Source organism: Pristis pectinata, chromosome 3 (genome assembly GCF_009764475.1).
Source record: "Pristis pectinata isolate sPriPec2 chromosome 3, sPriPec2.1.pri, whole genome shotgun sequence".
Lineage (NCBI taxonomy): Eukaryota > Metazoa > Chordata > Chondrichthyes > Rhinopristiformes > Pristidae > Pristis > Pristis pectinata.
Window position 1 is genome coordinate 55,627,298 of NC_067407.1, and position 21,429 is coordinate 55,648,726.

At 39.0% G+C, this 21,429-nt stretch overlaps 1 protein-coding gene across 16 annotated transcripts in view; it reads left to right on the forward strand.

Moving 5' to 3' along the window:
* Nucleotides 1-21,429, forward strand: part of prrc2c (proline-rich coiled-coil 2C) — a 78,240-nt gene that overhangs the window by 2,493 nt on the left and 54,318 nt on the right. For 15 of the 16 annotated variants that reach the window (XM_052010971.1, XM_052010977.1, XM_052010978.1 and 12 more), the window contains exons 2-5: nucleotides 17,006-17,179; nucleotides 17,813-17,987; nucleotides 18,400-18,533; nucleotides 19,967-20,095. In XM_052010971.1, coding sequence (XP_051866931.1) covers nucleotides 17,065-17,179; nucleotides 17,813-17,987; nucleotides 18,400-18,533; nucleotides 19,967-20,095 — 553 coding nt within the window. In that variant the 5' untranslated portion in view covers nucleotides 17,006-17,064. The remainder of the gene's footprint in view (nucleotides 1-17,005; nucleotides 17,180-17,812; nucleotides 17,988-18,399; nucleotides 18,534-19,966; nucleotides 20,096-21,429) is intronic. The other variant, XM_052010972.1, reaches the window with a different exon arrangement.

Genomic DNA, 21,429 nt, shown 5'->3' on the forward strand with positions numbered 1-21,429 from the left:
CCTTGTATGTTCAAGCCTTAGTAATTGGATGGAGCACGGTTCCAATAGTCCTGTTAGTTGCTGTTGGCTACATCCTTCTAATTAAAAAATGTTCGTTTATCCTTGGTTTGTCCTTAAACCATCTATCAATGTTTCACGTTTAATAACATTGACATTAATCCAAACAATAACACTCTTCTGAGCCACTTGTTTTTTTTTGCATAATTCCTAATGTACCTGTTTCTTTTGACTTTAGAAACAGGAATAAGCTATTCAGTGATTTAAGCATGAATTGTGCTGTAGCTTGTATGATATGTACTTTGCCACTGCTTACCTGTGATTGTTATAAATCCTCTCATACCCTGTCTTCGTAATTTCAATTTGGCCAGCTTTTGTTGCCTTCAGAATTTCATTGCCTGTATGGCATGAAACTAGAGAGGAGGTAATCATTTTGTCCATCATACCAGGATATTCAAAAGCCATCCAATTAGTTTTGCTCAGTGACTTTTTTTAACCCCCCCCCAAAGTCTTTGCAACTTTTCTCCATTAAGTAGTCATCCAATTCCTTTGTTATTGAATCTGATTCCATCAGCCATTCAGGTAATGCATTTCAGATTGTCGTAGCTTGCTACTTTCCTTATTTAAAAAAATGTCATCTTGCCTCTGGTTCTTTTCGCAATTAATTTAAATCTGTGTTTAAATCTGTCTTCCAGTAACCAACCCTTCACCTAATTTAAAATGACAAAGGGCTTTGTTAAGCTAACAGTATTCTCTGATGTAAGAGGGGCAACCTCAACTTTGCTATTGTCTCCGCACAATTGATCTGCTTTTAGTAGCTCTCCTTTACTCTCTTAGAAATTTAAACCCGTCCTTAATGCATGGCATCAGAATAGAATATAACTGGTAACATTTTTTAAAAAAAGTTTAGCAGATTTTCAATCCTCTGCTTGTAACTCAGGTACAAAATGTCTTTTTGATTGACTTTGAATTGCTCTTAAGTTGCCTTCCTTTAAGTTATAGTTGATGCCTCCTTGTTCTGTGATAGTCCTGATTATAGAAACTATTTAACATTATCATATTGAGCACTTCAGTTAAATTACCACCTCAACCACATTAATTCAGAGGAATACACATTACATTTATGGGACATAACCACATAATTCAAGCTTTGAAACTTTGATATTATAGTGCATTTTATCTTTGAGGTTTGGTGCCCAAAACTGAATGCAATACTTCAGGTGGAATCTTACCAAGACCTTGTACAATGTAAGCATTGTATTCATGCTTTTAAATTGCAACTCTTCAGAACCTGGATGAACATGTGGGAAAGAGAAACTAGTTCACATTGATAGGGTTTGGTAAGGAGGAGGCTTGTGGAGGATAAGCACAAGATAATCAGTGCTGCATGTTCTTTACAGTTTTGAGAGAGATTCCAATGTTCTTTTGAGTACTTTAATACCTATGTGCAGTAGTTTTAATATCGACACCATTGGTGTGTCTCTAATTTCATCTTTTCATAATTTACAAGTCTTCATTGTGTCCTATTGATGTAAGGGTTATCATTCTCATTTATGGAACAGTTCTCCTTTCCAAAGAGTGTTTGAGGTATCGTTAATGAATTACTTGTGTAATAATTCATTTAAAGTAGCAGCATAAGCTTGATATCATGAGTTTATTATATAAGAACATAGGAGCAGGAGTAGACCATCTGGCCCATCAGGCCTACCCCACCATTCAATAAGATCATGGCTGATCTGGCCGTGGACTCAGATCCACCTACCTGCCTTTTCCCCATAACCCTTAATTCTCCAACTATGCAAAAATCTTTGTCTTAAATATATTTAATGAGGTAACCCCTACTGCTTCCCTGGGCAGAGAATTCCAGAGATTCACTACTCCCTGAGAAAAGCAGTTTCTCTTCCTCTCCATCCTAAATCTATTCCCCTGAATCTTGAGTCTATGTCCCCTAGTTCTAACCTCACCTAGTGGAAACCACCTTCCTGCCTCTATCTTATCTATCCTTTTTATAATTACATACTTCCTTGTGGCAGAGAGTTGATGGGCTTTTTCAACCCATCAAATCTGTGCTGGCTTGCAGAGAAAACCCATTCCCCCACTAATTTTCCAAAGCTTTATTGATCAAAATTTGACATTAAACCGAGACAAATGTTTTAAAGGGTCACTGAATGGATGAGTTGAGAGGGAAGGGGAAGAAAGCAATGGGGAAGTTTAGGATTGGAAGTGCCAGAGCATAGTACTTGGCGTGTGGATTACTTAAAATTGAGGGTATGCAAGATTCTGAATTTGAAAGAATGCAGATATGAGGAGGTTATTTATGGACAAGGTGAGCTTTTTAGCAGGAAGCTGTACTCGGGATCAAATGCATCAAAGCTGTAACCAGTTTGTTTCAGTGCTGGACTGTTGCCAGGCAGAGGGATGCTGTCACATGAGAATGTAGGACAATTGTCTTGATCATCCCAGCATTGAGTTAGAGGCTGTTGATGCTCATCTCAACAATCAGTTAATAGGTGTGATGCTAAATGTGATACATTTGTGGATGGGTTGGGGTTGAGTAGAAATGACATACATTTGCATACATGTAGACTAAGACGTATTCAAACGATGTTGGTGAGAAATGGGAGAATCCAAAGTAACTTTCTAGATTCCAGAGTCCAGGATGGGGGAATGAAGCCATTGTTGACGATTCTCTTGCTCTGAATAAGTAGGACTGAAACTAGGTGAAGGCCATCTCACTTAGTTGGGTATTGTAAAAGAAGCAACAGTAGAGACTCAGTGTTAGGCACAGTAGTGTAGCGGTTAGCGTAACACTATTACAGCGCCAGTGACCCGGGTTCAATTCCAGCCACTGTAAGGAGTTTGTACGTTCTCCCCGTGTCTGTGTGGGTTTCCTCTGGGTGTTCCGACTTCCTCCCACCTTCCAAAGATGTACGAATTAGGAAGTTGTGGGCAAGCGTGGCGACACTTGCGGGCTGCCCCAGAACACTCTACGCAAAAGATGTATTTCACTGTGTTTCAATGTACATGTGACTAATAAAGGTACCTTGTCTTACCTTGAAGGCTGCAGAGAGATTGAAAACCATGAAGTGGGGTTACTTAACAAGTCTCATGTTGTCATTTATGATTTTTAAGAGCTGTTTTAGTACTGTGCCAGGATAGGAATTTTGATTTGAGGGAAATAGTGCAGAGCATGAATTTGAGAAACTACAGTAGGTTCACAGATTTTGGAAAAATGGCAATAATTTACAAGGGCAGAAAGGTCTTTTTTAAAAAAAAAACAGCCAGAGTGGCCATGAATGCACATCTGGGGTCAGTACATAATGAGAGGTACTTTTTTAAAATGACTTGCATGTGTACCATAAAGTAAAACTGAGTGGTCAGCAGCTGGGTGGGAATAGAAGGAGCTGGAATTAGTTGTGGACAGTGTGAATTTGGAGGTAATCTGTTAAGAGATAACCTAGAGAAATGAGGTTGGGCAGTGAGGATCCTTGACGTCTGGCTTCATGGAGTAGGAAGAGTGAAGTGGCAGACAGTTAAATTCGTGAGCTCCTTGCACAATGTTGAGACAAGGATGGTCTATGAAGACTAATTGTAAAAAGTTGGAAGTTGCCTTTGATTCTGGAATATTGAGCAGTTTTGCAAAGGATAGCAAGATCTGGTAGTTCTTTATAGTCTAGCTATAAATGTCAATGATTAAGTTCATTAATGAAAAGATGAATGAGTAATGGTCTTGATAGGGACAGTGGCATCAACGCTGGAGGCAAATGCATGATTCAGCAGATTGGTAGCCATAGCAAAGACATGGTGAATGGAGGCTTTGGCTACAGCTCCAAGATTAAGATGAGGTTTGGGATTGCTGAGGATGAGACTTTGCTCAGTACAGGAGGCTGTGGGAGAAAAATAAAGATATGACAAACTTTGTGTAATTTTTTGGGCAGGTGAATGAGGATTTTAAGTGAGCTGAATGGTGTAAAAAAATAGTGAATCAGTCAAAGGAGAGCATGTCTTCATGGATTTGCTGTTAGATATTGTATTATCACTTCTTCCTCTTTAAGCTGCTGTGGTGGAAGGTGGTGGGAAGCTTCTTTGCAAATATCGTTACCCGTCAGATAGGTCTCTGTCAAAGCAATGATTTCAATATAATCAGGAAGCACATAGACAACATAGACCTCCTTCACAAGTGAACACAAGTCCTGAAGGAAGATTCATAGAGGGACAGTAAGAATGGATTTACTGCTGAAGTCTCATGAATCAGCTCTGGAAGTGTTGAGTAGGACAAGATGGAGGTTGGTTAGTGTTCTGCGAGAGGGCAAACAGCCAAAATATACAAAGGAAAGGATATAAAAACTCTTAAGGTTAAAGCCAAGATCAATATATAAATCTAATAGGAGAAGGGAATCCAGAGTTGGAGAATGGGTAAAGTTATAAGAAAGTGCTTATCTGTAAGCTGGCACCTAAGTGCCTAGATAGTGAGTAGAGGGTTGGATCCAGGTATTATTCAAAGGTGTCTCCATGTTGTTCTTGAGGGTATTGGGACAGCTGTTGCTAGTGTCTAGTCATTCATATGAAGAATAATATTAGTAACCGAGCAGACAGCCTCTAGTGAATGTTGAAGGATCCTTTGAGGATGCATGTTGAATAGGTATAAAAGCTGCAATGTGTTGTTATGAACATGGGTAATACAATAGTTATAGTGATGTCATTTGAGATTTTCCTTAATTTTTAGAAGCTTGTAACTGAGAGACTAATTATTAAGGAATCAGTACTGTTGATCAGAAGGCACACACTCCAGCTGCCGTTGTTCCACCTACCAGTAAGCCCTTGAGGTGATTTGCAGATGAGGCAGCCAAGATTTGTGGAGCATTTCCTTGGTGATATTCTACTGACCTGCTTTGTGAATGAAGAGTGATGTCTGTCTAGTGTATTACTGGTACTAGTGGAAGGACCTTTTTAAAAAAAAATCTTCTTTAAAAAAAACAAAAGCAGCAACAAAGTTCTCCTTTGCTGCCACTATCCAACATCCTGATTTCTCTGCAAAATTGGATTTTTTGGGTTTTTTGTCCTATGGTAGTTCCAGCTCCATTAACCTTCATTAACCACCAGTCTCTTTTTGGACTACTGGTGTTTTGATTTTTCCTTCTGTTTGTAATTTCCTCTGGATTTGTATTGTATTACATCAAATAATGTCATTGTATACCCTCATTTTATATTTTGTTCTTGATGGAATAATACTGAATAACAACAATAACTGCAGGAGGTACTCAGCAGGTCAGGCAGCATTAGTGGATATAGGAACAGAGTTAATGTTTCAGCTCAATGACCTAAAGATTATTGACTTGAAACATAAACACTCTTTTCATAGACTGACAATCTCCAGCATTCTGCTTTTATTTCAGATTTCTGCATCTGCAGTTTGTTTTCTAATAATACACAACTCTGGCCCTTGATGCAATTTGTGTAATCCCAGCTGGATTGTTTTTACTTTACATGTGATCTGTTTCTCAATCAATGTATGTTTGTTTCGCTTTTTGTTTTTTGCTTTAACCTGAATTGTGCTGGAGGGTCCCATTTTTGTACTTTCGTTTTTAAGTTGCATATTTGATCAGGTTTCATCTAAGCTAAAGAGGACATTTACTCTTGCATTTTCTAGCTATTTAAGTCTAGTTTAGTAATTCTGCATTTCTAATTAGTTATCGGTTTCACTCTTTCTCCCAACCCCTGCCCCCCCCACCCCCCATTTGCTTCAACTGGTTCAACTATTAAATTTTGCTACAAATGTGTATTGTTGCAAAACAAAATGACTCCTCCCCCCTCCTTTTTGTGTACCTGGGCTAAAACAGTTGATTTTTTTTAAAATCAATTTTCTACGGTCCTCCTGCTGCCATTCTCATGAGCAGACATAATGGCAACAATAGACTCTGAAGGTGTTTATATATTGGACTTAAACCAAGTGAAAACTTGCAATTTATTAGCTCAACAGCAACACTTATGCTAGCCTGTATGATTTGAAGGCACCACAGCATTCCAAAACTTCCTTTCCTCTTTTTCTTCAAGATTTTAAGAGGATAGCAAGTGGGAGAATCTGAACCAGCCATTCACTCTGGACAAGTTGACTAGGTTTTGCCTGTTCTTTGAGATGAATATCTCCTGGAAACAGTCTTACTAGACCTGCTGGAAGGATAGAACGGGGGTGAACTCTTTCAAAGTCAGCTTGGACTAGGAGAAAGCCTTTGATAGAATATTCAATGTATATGATGGACATGCTTGCCAATATATGGTTTGGGGAGAGAATCCATAATTGGGTATTGCTGCTCTACACAGAATCGTAGCACAGTATAAATTAATGGGCAAGAAACGGGAAAACTTCCCAATCAAATCTGGAGTTTGACAAGGCTGCACTTTCCTCAGTCTTGTATGTTGTTTTGAACTCTTCATCCAATCCACCAGAAAAGACGTGATGAGGGGTTCAGAATAACAGGGCTTCAAGGCTAGAGTCAATTGCAGCAAAAACAAGTCCATGTTCTTTGGTAGCTGATCTGACCGATTTTTTTTTTAAATTCCCATTTCGTCAAGGTTTGGTTACATAAAGGTGCTGGTAATGAGTTTTGGAGGAGCTGGGTAATGCATCAAGAACTGGGTGGGGTGCACAGCCAAAATGAAACAAACTGGAAATGTGAAAGCAGTGCTTCCTGCCAATTGTGAGAGAGAACCTGTTCATCGGGTAAAAGATGTTGATTTGCTTGGTGCAGGTATGGACAATATTCTACTCCTGCACCATGGCAATTACCCAAATTGTCTTCCATTTGGAGATCTGAAATGCATTGTTACCATAAGGATACAATGTTCAAAGCTCTGGAGAAAATTGTGGTGGGGAGGGGAGTTGCTGGTGGAGGGGGGAAATGTATCCACAGTGGCCCTTACCCTGATGGTCACTGATGTCCATAAATTCTGGGTAGGCAGACAACATGTCTCTGCATGCTGAACTTTTACCTGTCCCCATTGTTGTGTAGGATGGGGCTGGGTATGTTGATGCAGAACACTCCATTTCATTGGACTATGCCATACTAATCCCATGTAGAAAATATTGTGTAGAAAAATGCCTTAACCTTGAGTCATTCAGGCAATAGGCTGTCCTTAAGATCCTGTAGCAAGAGATCCCAATTGAAAATAATTTATTAGCTACGAATTGCTTTTGGTTATTCTGAAGGCATGAAATCTACTTTCTTTACTAGTCAGCCATAAAGAATTGGCTCTGTTCCAATTTTCCAACATCAAGAGTGTTAACTTTGGGGTCAAAACAGCAGCATTTGGCTTTTATTCTTTTTTTACTTTGTTACCCCTCCTTCTCCCCATCAATACCTCACAATGTAATTTTTTCATCAGTAGACATGATAGCAATGTGCAGACTGCTATTCCTTTGAAAAAAGGTCTGTGGTAGATTATAACATGCATTGTACAAGATATTTTTGTCATAAAAACAGAAAATGCTGGAAATACTCAGGTTAGGCAGCATCTGTGGAAAGAAATAAAGTTAAAGACCTAAATTTTGATGAAGGCCTGCTGAGATTTTCTAACATCTGCAGTTTTTAAATTTTCATTTACTGATGATTTTATCAGTTGCAGATCCAGGACTTTCACAACAACTGCTTCTGATTCAAAATGTGACCCTGTATAGGCAAAACTATTGCTATCTGAAATTTACAGGTAATCTCTTCCAGGAGCTAACATTCCCAAGACTTGAATTTCCACATCTACATGATGCACACCAGCCTTAATTGAAGGAGCAAAGCAGCAATGAGCATGCCAACCTCTATAATGTTATATAGTTTTTGGGAAATTATTAAGTGAATTATAAAAAAATTTTTGTTATGTACTTTCATCAGCTGAGGTCTGGCTTTAAAAATGATTCATAGAAATATTGAAGTTTATAGTACTGAATCTATTAGCAAAAATCTCCTTTATGCTTTAATAACTGCCTGGAAATTAGAGGACATTAAGAAGTCTGCAATACCATAGTGGTCATCTTCCTCTGCTTCAATTAAGCCAAGCAGTGATGTGCATTATAATGGTAATGGAGAAATTCAACCCGAGAAATAATGGCTAATGAAAGGCATTACCTGCAATATATGATCAAGTCAGGGCTAGGAAGTGTCATAAAATATCATTAATATAAATATTTTGTAAATTAGTAAGTTATGGCATATATTAAATTGTATAAAATGATTTTTGATTAGATGTGACTTTTCCCCATGGGTTCTTGGAAATATTAAAGAATCTTAATTGGGATTGTAACATTCAATGACAAACTGCTGTGGAAAGTTTAAAATTGCCTTGTCCATCTAGTAACTGTTTCAGCAGTAGCTCAGTTAATAATCCTGTCAAATTTTACCTAAAGGTCTCTACCATTTTCAATTAATGAAATCTTTCTGTATCTGATGACTTCAAGTATTTAAACTGCATGGCCTTCTGTGGCACTTCAGAACAAGAAACTAGTATGCAATGATGCAGAACTCTAGCTTCCTGTAAGGAATTTTGCATTGCAGTTCAAAGGGGAAATAAGCTCAGCTTTTAATTTAGATCTTTTATTTTACTGTACTTACTGGTTATTGAAACATTCTAAAGTTGAATTTCTGCCTTAACATAACATTTCACTTTACTGCTGCCCATATTCATGATGTTGCCATTCCAATGGTACAACATCTCTTGTGAGGAACTTTTTCTGTCTGCACCCAATCCTTCTCCCCTACCCAAGTAATTTTAGAGCAAGTTCTTCTGAACTCATTTGGTTTTTCACTGATTTGGGATATTACAATTGAATAACGGTGCAAGGAAAAATCTGAACTTTCTTAATGTCCCGCTCCATGGCACACTTTACCGTCGGCTAAGAAAATAAAAATTAATTTCTCAGTATTTCTGAAGCCTGTTGGTAATCATCTACTGATTCAGCCAGTAGTTGCCATGTAACAGCAGTTTGGTGGTACAGCAGTTAATGCTGCTGTCTCAACTCCAGGGACCATGTTTGATCCCAACCTTGGGTGCATTCTGTAAGGAGTTTGTACTTTCTTCCTGTGATCACTTGCATTTCTGCTAATTCCTCTGGTTTTCTCCCACATCTCAAAGATGCACTGGTATGTTAATTGGTTGCTGTAAACTACCTCTTAATGTAGATAAATAGCAGAAGAATCAAATGAGAGTTGCTGGGCATGCGATTGAGTAAGATGCAGGGAAATGAGAGGAAGAATGGAATGGTTCTACTGGCAACTTGGGCTGAATGGCCTCTGTCATTATAATACCAATTTGTTTTGAAACAATGAATAATTTATAAGTGGAGCAATATTTTTCCAATTGCATTGAATATTTTGAAATACTTTATCATTGTACTTAATTAAAATATTATGAAGCAGAATTGAGTGAAAAATGGTGCATTTTCCAGGCTGTGGGTAAAGCAGTAACCAGACGCTCAGCACATTGCTAAAGAATTCTTTGAAAGTAAAATGAAATCGCACTTGTAGAAAATACAGAGCAGGTCGGGCAGAATCTGTGGAGAGTGAATAGTCATCATCCTTAAGATATTAACTCTTTTCTCCCTCCATGGCAGTTGAATGATTAACTCTGCTTTAGCAATTCTCTGTTCTTATTTCAGATTACCAATGTTTGTAATTTTGCTTTTATTCCTTTATCATTCTACCAAATAATGTATTGTTGACTTGTATTTAACTGATTACAAAGCTAGATGGTTTTATTTACAGGAATGATGGTAGAATTTGAGAGGTTATACAGTAAACAAAAATAACTAGATCAGTCTTTCAGAATAACTTGCACTCAACTGCCTGATTATTGAGTATGGTGTGAAAAAAATAACAGTATAATTGCCAATACAGATTGTAATCAGGTCTTTGCTTGGAGTAGAGGAAAGAGGAATCTTGCAAGAATTAGAGACAAAATTGTGTTCCCAAAACTCTCAGAATCAGCTTATTCTATCTTCGAGTATTTTGCCTGACTGTATTTGTCTGAAGCCATCACGTGTTCTCCTGATTGCCATCTATCTTTGCAACATCAGCAAATTTTTATTTATTACACTTGATTTCCTCATCCATATCATTGATTTTGAACACTTGGAGTCCCAGCTGCACCCCACTAATCACAGTCTCCCAACCCCAATCTCTGTTTTGTCTCTTAACCAATCCTCAGTGCATGCAAGTATATTAATCCAATAAATCGCTAGTTACAGCCCCAACAATCTCTAATGCATTCGTCAAACATGGTTTCCCTTTCTTAAACTCATGTTGACTCTGCTCAACCCAATTTCCAAGGTACTAGTCCTCCCCAGCTTACGATATGGTCAGAAATATGGCCGTCTAGCAATATATTTAAAAACACAGGCCAACTGAGGGCACCATGTAGTTATACCAAGGCGTTCAACTCAACCATTAAGATGTTGCAGCAAACAGTTCCCACACAGCAGAAGATGCCTTTAGCAGCTGGCAAATCCATCCTGCCAGTATCCCAAATGCTTGTTCGTATGTGCCAGTTGTACATAAGTCAGGCATTTGTAATCTGGAGAGGACCTGTACTACTTTGCTATTTCCTTACTAATAAATTCCAGCATTTTCCCTACTACTGATGTGAGGCTAACTGATCTGTAGTTCCCTATTTTCACCCCCCCCCCCCCCCCCCCCCCCCTCAATTTCCTCACTATGGTTACATTTGCTACCTTCCAATATGAGAACCATACTAGAATCTGCGGAATTTTGAGAAATGAGTCAATGCATCCACTATCTCAACAGCCACCACCTTCATAACCAGGTCATCAGGTCCTAGGGACGTAGCATCTTCCAGATTAATTTCTTCAATGCTACCTTTTTTAAGCATTGCTAATTTCTTTGACTATTCATTCACTCCTATACTGTACTATTTCCATGAGGTTTTTGTGTCTTCCTTGAAGGTGGATACAAAATAATTTAACTCCTATGGCATTTCCTTATTTCCAACATAATATCTCCCATCCCTTTTCTGTATGAGACTTGTATTAACACTTGCATATCTTTCCTTTTTTTCACATCTATAAAAGCCCTTCCAATCTGTTTTTTGTTTTATTGTTTTGGGCTTCTGCTTCCCCTTTCCTGATCAATGCCTTGATGCTTTGCTGTGTTCTGAAATTTATCTTTTTTTTGAGTGTTAGATTCCTTTTCCTTTGATGTAATGCTATTATTTCTGTTAACAGTCAAGGCTGGATTATTTTTCCTGCAGCTTTCTTTTGCCTTAAAGGAATGTAATTTAAATGTTAGCCATTTCTTGTTCACTGTCATAACTTTTAATGTAATTGCCCAGTGTACTATAGCCTTATATTTTTTTTAGATTTAAGAGCCTATGTTCAGATTGAACTAAATCAATTCCATTTTTATATGAAACTATCATATTGTGATTAATGTTCCTTAAAGTGTCCTTAACTGACTCTCACTACAGAGTACAAGATCTAAAATACTGTTCCAGTGCTTCCTGCATCAACTGAACAAGAAAACTATCTTTTACACTTGAATTCATCCTCCATACTATTGCTGTCAATTTGGTTTTCCCAGTCTATAGATGAATGTCCCCATGATGATTGCCTTGCCTTTGTTAAATGCACCTCTAATTCTCTGTTTATTTTTACTATGGCGTGCATTGCAACTGTTTGGGGGGGCTGAGACCAATCTCACAAATGTTTTCTGCCCCTTGCTGTTCCACCCAAATATATTTCACTTGACTTTCTGACCCAAGGTCCTTTATTTCTGCTGACTTCACCTGTTCTTTAATATCAGGACAGACCTGCCTTTATTTTACCTGGCCATAATAACTTCCAACTATGGTATTAAACAACTGTTTCTGTAAAGGCTATTAGATATACCCATTATTTCTATTTGTGCTACTAATGGGGCCTCAATTTAATAAAATGCTCAAAACAGGGTAAGCAATTTTAATAGGGCAGTAGGGCAGGTAGTGTTTACAGTGTTGACCTTTAATCATTTTCCCTGTTCCCTAATTGGAGATATGCTGTCCTTGGCAATCTCTTGTTATTGCCTATTTTGCTACTTCATTGGAGATTTTTGTTTTTTTGCCTACTAATGAAGTCTGTAATTTTTAGATTTCCTTCTTCCCCCTTAAATAGTGGAGTTATACATGCCATATTCCAATCTGTGCAAATTGTTCCAAAATTGCTTGTGTTCTAGAAGATAAATCATCAACTAGTTCTGTAGCCACATCTTCCAAAATCTTCAGCTAGAGTTCATTAGGTTGTAGGGGTTTTGCGGCTTTCAGTTCATTCAGTTTCTCTAATTTTTTTTTACTTGTTCTAATTTCAGTTCCTCATTCAATCTAGATCTGTTCTCTCCTCTATTCTATTACTTTCCTGAAGATGGACTCAAATTATTTAATTTCTATGTCATTTCGTTATTCCCAATAAAGTTTTCTCCTGTTTGTCTATAAGGACCCATGTTAACTTTAATTGTTTTCTTTTCACATATCTACAGTAGCTTTTACAGTATGGTTTAATGTTTCTTGTTGAATAATTGTATTTTACTTTGCATTCCCTTATTTCTTTTGTACTCTGAATTTGGAAGTGTTCCCAATCTTGGTCTCCTTTCCCTGCAACTATGTGCCTTTTTCCTTTGATCTACCACCATTAAATGCTCTTGATAGCCAAGACCAGGCCTGTTGGGTTTCTGTGGCTTAAAGAGACATTTATTTGTTGTGGACTAGTATAAGTTTAAATATTATTTTTCCTGTCCTATCTTTTAATGTGGTTTCTCAATTTACTATGGTCATCTCACGCTTCATCTCTTTATAGTTTGTACATTTATGACCACAATTTCAGTGAACCAAAGCACCATAGATCTTTGTATTAAATTCATAGTATGATCACTTTTCCTTAAGGCAGGGAGGGAGGTAAGAGGTGGGGGTGTGGCTTTGCTGATCAGGGACGGTATCACAGCTGTAAAAAGGGAGGACGTCCTGGAGGGATCGTCTACTGTGTCTGTGAGTGGAAGTCAGAAACAGGAAGGGGGCAATCACTGTCTTGGGAGTATTCTGCAGATGCCCCCCATAGCAGAGACACTGAGGAGCAGATTGGGAGGCAGATTTTCGAAAGATGCAAGAATAACAGGGTTGTTGTCATGGGTGATTTCAACTCCCCTAATATTGATTGGCACCTCCTTGGTGTAAAGGGTTTAGATGGGGCGGAGTTTGTTAGGTGTGTCCAGGAAGAATTCCTGACACTATGTGGACAGGCCGACTAGAGGAGAGGCTATACTGGACCTGGTACTAGGCAATGAGCCTGATCAGGTTTCGGATCTCTCATTGGGAGAGCATTTTGGAGAAAGTGACCATAACTCCTTGACCTTTACTGTAGCCCTGGAGAGGGATAGGAGCAGATGATATGGGAAAGTATTTAATTGGCGGAGGGGGAATTATGATGCTATTAGGCAGGAACTTGGGAGCATAAATTGGGAAGTGCACAACGGAAATGTGAAAGTTATTTAAGGAGTACTTGCATGGGCTTCTGGATAGGTTTGTCCCATTGAGGCAGGGTAAGGATGGCAGAGTGAAGGATCTATGGTTGACAAGAGACGTTGAATATCTTGTCAAGAGGAAGAAAGAAGCTTACCTATAGTTCAGAATGCAAGGATCAGACAGGCTCTGGAGAGTTGCAAGGTAGCCAGGAGGGAGCTGTAGAATGGACCTAGGAGAGCTAGAAGGGGGGGGCATGAGAAGGCCTTGGCAAGTAGGATTAAGGAAAACGTGAAAAATAGGAGGATAGCTAGAGTGAGGGTAGGACCGATCAGGGATAAAAGAGGAAATGTGTCCCTGAAGTTGGAAGAGGTAGGGGAGGTCCTTAATGAATACTTTGCTTCAGTATTCACCAGTGAGAGAGACCGTGACGTTTGTGAGGATGGCGTAAAACAGGCTGATATGCTAGGGCATGTTGATGCAAGGCAAGAGGATGTGCTGGAACTTTTGAAAAACATTAGGACAGATGAGTCACCGGGGCTGTACGGGATATATCCAAGGTTATTACGGGAAGCAAGGGAAGAGATTATTGCACCTTTGGCGATGATCTTTGAGTGCTCACCGGTGACGGGAGTAGTGTCAGATGATTGGAGGGTGGCAAATTTCGTTCCTTTGTTTAAGAAAGGGAGTAGGGACGACCCTGGGAATTACAGACCAGTAAGTCTTCGGTGGTGGGCAAATTACTGGAGAAGATTCTTAGAGGCAGGATTTATGGGCATTTGGAGAAGCATAGGCCAATTAGGGACAGTCAGCACGGCTTTGTGAGGGGCAGGTCGTGCCTCACAAGCCTGATTAAATTTTTTGAGGATGTGACAAAGCACATTGATGAAGGTAGAGCAGTGAATCTGGTGTATGTGGATTTTAGTAAGGTGTTTGATAAGGTACCTCATGGAGGGCTCATTCAGAAAGTCAGGTGTCATGGAATCCAGGGAAACTTGGCTGTGCGGATTCAGAATTGGCTTGCCCATAAAAGACAGAGGGTGGTAGTAGATGGAGCGTATTCAGCCTGGAGGTCGTTGACCAGTGGTGTCCAGCAGGGATCTGTTCTGGGACCCCTGCTCTTTGTGATTTTTATAAATGACTTGGATGAGGATGTGGAAGAATGGGTTCGTAAGTTTGCAGATGACAGGAAGGTTGGTGGTGTTGTAGATAGTGTAGAAGGTTGCTGTAGGTTACAACAGGGCATTGATAGAATGCAGAGCTGGGCTGAGAAGTAGAAGATGGAGTTCAACCCGGAAAAGTGTGAAGTGATGCCCTTTGGAAGATCGAATTTGAAGGCAGAATACAAGGTTAATGGCGGGACTCTTAGCAGTGTGGAGGAACAGAGGGATCTTGGGGTCCGGGTCCATAGATCCATCAAGGTTGCTATGCAGGCTGATAGGGTTGTTAAGGTGTATGGTGTGTTGGCCTTCATTAGTTGGGGTATTGAGTTCAAGAGCCGCGAGGTAATGTTGCAGCTCTGTAAAACTCTGGTTAGACAACACTTGGAGTATTGTGTTCAGTTCTGGTCGCCTCATTATAGAAAGGATGTGGAAGCTTTGGGGAGGGTGCAGAGGAGATTTACCAGGATGCTACCTGGATTGGACAGCATATCTTATGAGAATAGGTTGGGCGAGGTAGGGCTTTTCTCTTTGGAGCGAGGGAGGATGAGAAGTGACTTGATAGAGGTGTACAAGATGATAAGGGGCATAGATTGAATGGACAGTCTGAGACTTTTTCCCAGTGCGAAAATGGCTAACACGGGGGGGGGGGGGGCATCATTTTAAGGTGATTGGGGGAAGATATAAGGGGGATGTCAGAGGTAAATCTTTTTTTACAGAGAGTGGTGAGTGTGTAGAACACACTGCCAGCAGAGGTTGTGGGGGCAGATACATTAGGGACGTTTAAGAGACTTAGGTAGCCACATGAATGATAGAAAAATGGAGGGCTGTGTGGGAGGGAAGGGTTAGATAGATCTTAGAGCAGGATAAAATGTCAGCGCAACATCGTGGGCTGAAGGGCCTGTAATGTTCTGTTCTAAAAGACCCTTAACTACCAAATTATTAATTAAGCCTTTGACATTGAAATATACTAAATCTAAAATAGCCTATTCCCTAGTTGATTTCTTGACCTACTGATTTCTTATACACCTGAAATTCATCCTTCACACTGTTTACTAATTTAACTTTCCCAGTCAACAGTAAAATAATCTGTGATCCCAATGATTTGGCATCTAACTTGCTGGGGTTCACTGGAATATTTATTATATACTGAAATAGTATTCAAAATAAGTGAATTAAAACTGGGTTGGGTGTTAATGGCCTATTGCCAGGAAAATCTGCCAGTTCAGCACTAACAATGTCCTGAGGGTGCCCGATTATCAGAGTTTTACTGGGTCTATATAAAGTCCCCCATGATAATTGCATTACCCTAGTTACATGCAACTCTGATTTCCTGATTTTTCACTGTCTGACATTGCCAATACTATTGAGGCCACAAGGACACTATTGTTTCCTGACCTTTCTCGCTCTTTCTTGGCTCCATCCTAAGTTATTCTGCTATTTGACTTCTTTTGAGTTGATGTCTCTTCCACTGCCTTAACCCCCCACTTCAATTTGCCTTTGTCTCTTAAATGTTTAGCGAAAAGATTCAGATCTATACTTTTCGATCTCTTTTAAACACAAGTTCACACAAGCTGTGATTTTTATGTTAGCATTAAAATAATATGCCCAAATATTCTGTTGCCACGTGCTAAAACACAAAGATGTTATAACTATGGATTCACAGAAAATGTATTTGAAGGATTAAAGGTATGTCTCAAGTAAATGTGCCAAGTAAATTGATCAAATGGGTAGAATGTGGTGCTGGATAATCACATTGAATAAGATTGTACTGAAGGTTTTTTAATTAATTTGGTATAGCCTGAGCATTTTGCATAGCTTTTGTACCCTGTAGTTAGTTTTTGCTTACTTTAAAACTGATGTTGGAACTGTAAATCTGTTATCGTTTAAATTTGAGTAATTAAATCTGGAATCAGTATGTTTTGTAGACAGAATACCTACTCTCAATCAACCTTTCTGTAATATCCCTCAACGTAGAATTTGTTGTTTATTCTTGATATGTAATCAAAAGGCAGATAATTTTCTCAAATGGATTATATTTCGAAGTATGTGAGCTGAAGTCTATCCTTTATCCTGTTTAAGAAGGAAGGAAAAATTATTTTGTCAGAAATGAAAATAATTGTATTTCTAGAATGTTGCAGTAAAGTCATTCTGTAGGGAATTGTTAGAAATTCATTATTCTTGGATACTTCAAATGACATCCAGTGGTTTACTTAAATGAACAATTAAAACTTTTAGTTTACAGAGTTCAAACTATAACAACTCATATGACATGAGTAATATTTTCCATTTGTATTTGGGCTTGTAGTGACCATGTAAATTTTCTGAGAGTAAACTAAAGTTTTTAACTTGTTCCTTTACAGCTGGTGGCTGGTTCTGGAGGGGATCTAGGCCTTATCAGACTCGATGAATTTCCATCGAAATGTCCGAGAGGTCAGGCCAGAGCACAAAGGCAAAGGATGGGAAAACAAAGTATGCTACACTCAATCTTTTTAACACTTACAAAGGAAAGTCAATAGAGACTCAGAAAAATGCAGGTGAGTCTTGTGTAGCTTTGCTTCAAAGCATCCTCTTTCCCTATCTTTTTCATTGAGCTGTGAGGACTAGTACGTGAGCCTGGTGTTTTCTCTCTTGGGTACAGTTTTTTTTGTTGGCCAATAGGAGTTCATCGATATACCCCATCATCTTTCTGTCCTCTTAAAGGGACATTTCTGCTCAATGTGTGGTTACCATGGTGAAAATTGAGAAAATACATAGTGAGAGATGAAGACTATCCTTCTCCTACAAGAATTAGTGCATTGGAACAGCCATAGCTTATGCAGCACAATGCTTTTTCTTAATTAGTAATTTTAAGACCATAAAGATTATAAAGAAATTGAATGTGCTCTTATGAAGTAATTATCAATTATTATAGATCATGACTTGTGTTTAGGTATTAACAAAAAATAAATACATTTACAATTGAGGTCTTACTGTTCTGTCTTGTACCAGTTCTGAACAGAAATTTGCAACTGAATTAATGAATGTAGTCGTGATGCTGAGAAATTTTGCATCTTAGAAGGAAATTGGTGCTGTGCAGTTGAAAATGGTTAAAAAACAATATTTGTACAAAATAAAAGTCCTACATATTTGATTCTTATCCCTGACCTTCATTTGGTCTTTGCCTACAGTTGCAGCGCGCCATGGATTGCAGAGCCTGGGAAAAGTGGCCAGCTCACGGCGCATACCACCACCTGCCAATCTTCCCAGCCTCAAAGCAGAGAACAAGGGAAATGATCCCAATGTGAATATTGTACCAAAGGATGGATCGGGATGGGTCACAAAATCAGAGCAACAGGAAGAAAGGTACAGACCGCATAGAGTTTTATTGGACTGCATCAATTGAGTCCATTTTTATTGCAGCTTCCAAATTTATTTACCTGTAGTAAGATTTTCTTGTGATGCCCATTATAAATGTAAGTGTATACAATGTCCTTTCTCTGAAAGGAACAGACACATTAGTTTAACGTGTACCTATTTTATGGTGAATCGTCATCGCCTCCAGAGATAAAACATCACCAGTCCACTGACTTCCTCCATTGAGAACAGAAATTTTATTTTGTGAATGATTTTTTAAAATTTTCATTTGATATTATGAGAAATCTATATATTTTGTTCTGAAGGAAAAAGGAAGAAAATAGAAATTTTTTTATAAGGAGTTAATCGTTCAAGTTAGTGTATGACAGCAAGTGAACTAATATCAGAATTGTGATTTCAGTAGCATTGGCACAGAAGTCCAAATACAAGAACAGCAGCAGCCCAGTTTGGATCCCCCAGCCTCAAAAGCACCAGAGGTACCAGTTGTGAAAACCTGGGCCCAGACCAATAACAAGCATACTGGGCAAGGAGATGGTAAGTTTCTGGAAGATGGAGTTAATCAAACCAGTAATCAGTAACATGCAGTACTTCTGTTGAGAATTTAGTTTGTGTACAGCAATATTATGAACTTGGTAATCTTGAGTTTTGAAAGTATTTGCAAGCCTATGTTGTGATTTGTGAAATCTGTGACACCTCTCCTGTTCCCAGCCACTTCATACATCACATTGAGATGTATAATGCCTGACTGCATTCTATTTTGGCTGATTCATAACTGCTACTGTATTTACAGACCTCAAACCTACAGATGATGCCCACTTCAATTTTCCATTGGTCACTTGTGTTTCTGCATGTACGATGCTCATCTCTTCCCAATTTTGAATTAGTTCCCACCCTATAAATATACAGGTGTTAAGATTATTTTGGCCAAAGTTGCTCGTGTGCTCTGTGATTACTATGTTACACCCACAAGAGACTGCATTTGCTTCAATTCATTCTGTTCTGTTTCCTAGCAAGTTACAACCCTGGCAGTAGCCTCAAATCCCTTCAATTTTACATTAGAAGTTGGAAGCCTCAAGTTTCTTGGTAACTCCTGTTTTGCAGTCTACTGCAGACAGTATCTGTCAGCACGTGGGTTGTTTCCTGTTGATAAAGCTCATTTGTATCTTCTCTTTGCTCTCAACCGTCACTTTTCATTAGATTGCCAGCCATTGCAGGAAAATTAGAATTTATTTTCTTGTGCAACTATAAATTTGGGAACCTTTGTTCTAGATTCCATCCCTCACTCTGTTGTCGCTTTAACTAAGCCAGGCAAATTGCAGTCTCTATAAATGCTCAACCCTGAGGAGAATTTCAAACCCTACATTCCTGCTGCTACAACTTGCCTGGATCTGTCCTCCTGGTCCCTGTTACAATTCAAATCTTTTTGCTATTTTTAGCACTTGGCCTCCCCATGTCCAGAATTTCTTTACTTGTTTTTTTCCCAATCCAACCATCACTTTATTCTTTAACCAAAGGTACTCTGTTTTCCAGTGCACGAAAAATTTTCATAAAGTTCTACAGCCTGCTTCTCTCCCTTGATCCCATCTTGTAATCTTTGCTCTCTAACTCTGGCTTTCTGTGTATCTCTTCCCCGCTTTGGGCACTCGAGCATTTATAGCTACGTGAGACTAATTCTCTGAAAGGGATGCTTTTGTTGCTTGTCATTCCACACACAATTGTGCTGCATCCTAACTCTCTAACTGTTTTCTTACCTCTGCTATTTTGTCCTTCTCATCAGCCTCTGTGCCCTCCTGTGTCATGTTTCTTGGGGCATCTCAATATGTTAACACCTGTATGAAAATGCAAGTTAAAGTTGAAAAGGAACTTACTGGTGGAACCAGTTAGATCTTGAAAAACAAAGGAAATGTACATAAATGTTTGTGCCAAAAGATGTAATTTTTTTCTTATTATTGCGTTTCTCAATTCAGGTATCCAAAGTTTAAACAGTCACTTCCAGCATGAGTTCCCCAGCCTGCAGGCAGCTGGGGATCAAGATAAAACTGTAAAGGAGCTGTCAGAAGAGACTTGTGGATCTGGGCCCAGTTTACGTCCACAATGTAAGTGCTCCATTTACAACTTCTGTAACTGCATTACCCTTTTCTTGAGTCTCTTGCAGCTTCCAAAGATCACCAGCTACCTTCAACCAGCAGGAGCAGCAAGGCTTGCATATAAATTTCCTTTGACCTATTAACTTTACCGTTATATTGATGAGAAACAGATGGGGGGTTTCTCTTGGAATTTTCCTGTGCTAGATTTCTTGCAATCACTGGCTGAATAGTCTGCCTCTAACTGTTGAAAGCTGGATATGTTCTGAGTTAAGATCAGACCAAAATGAAAGATGATGTTGATTGTATTTTCATAGAAAGGTTTGGGCAATTACAGGTCCTCCTCAAGTTATGATGGGGTTCCGTTTCTGTGAAGTTTTGTAATCCAGATGGTTCACAAGTCAGAAATGCAGCTGTGAACCAAGTTCCCCCACAGCAGATGATGCCTGCAGCTTGCAAATCCATCCTGCTGGTCTCCCAAATGCTTGTTCATGTGTACGGGATGTACATAAGATGGGTGTTCTTAAGCTGGGGTGGACCTATATTTCTTCAAGTATATTCTGCTGCAGTTGGATCATCAGATCAGCATCATAACTCTATCTACATGTTATTCTCAACTTTAAAAATTCTTTCCCCAACTCAAGTGTTTAGGTCCCAGGAAAGTCCGAGTTGCATGAAATCACAATGACTTCAGTAACTGGCTGATACCAGCTGAGTGCATTTGTGCTGAGATTCTCCATGTTATGCTGGGGAGTCCACCTCTCCAGTCCTATGCAAAACAAATCTGTGTAGGATCAGAGTATCCATCTGTCTGACTGGGGATTCCCAGCATAAAGATGAGGAAGAAATGATAAATTGCTTAAATTTTACTTTAATCAATTTAAAAAAAATTCTTGTATCTTGCAACTTAATTAGGTCTTGCTATTCTTTGCCAGGTGCCTACAGTAGGTGGAGGATCAATTCAATTGTCCCCCCACATGTAGTCCAGTTTAGTGCAGATGAGTGGGGATTATGTGCAGTATGTGTGGGTTGTGAGCAAAATCAAGCTCAATTCCAGCCACTGTAACACAGGCTATTTCTTCTTACAAATCTACACTGATATTTTTGCTTCACACAAGTCTCCTCTCTGTGCATTATTTTACCCTTCAGGATATGGTTTTTCCTGTCATGAATTATGCAGTGAGTCAGTCCCTGGGATTCTTTCTACTTGCATAGATGTAGGCATGTGAGATAAGAGCTTGGCAACTTGAGCAGGTACTGTCCTGTGTGTTTGTGAAGAAATTCAAATTGATCCCATTGAAACAAAAAAAATTGTTAGAGGGCTTAAGACAGATGCTAATATACTT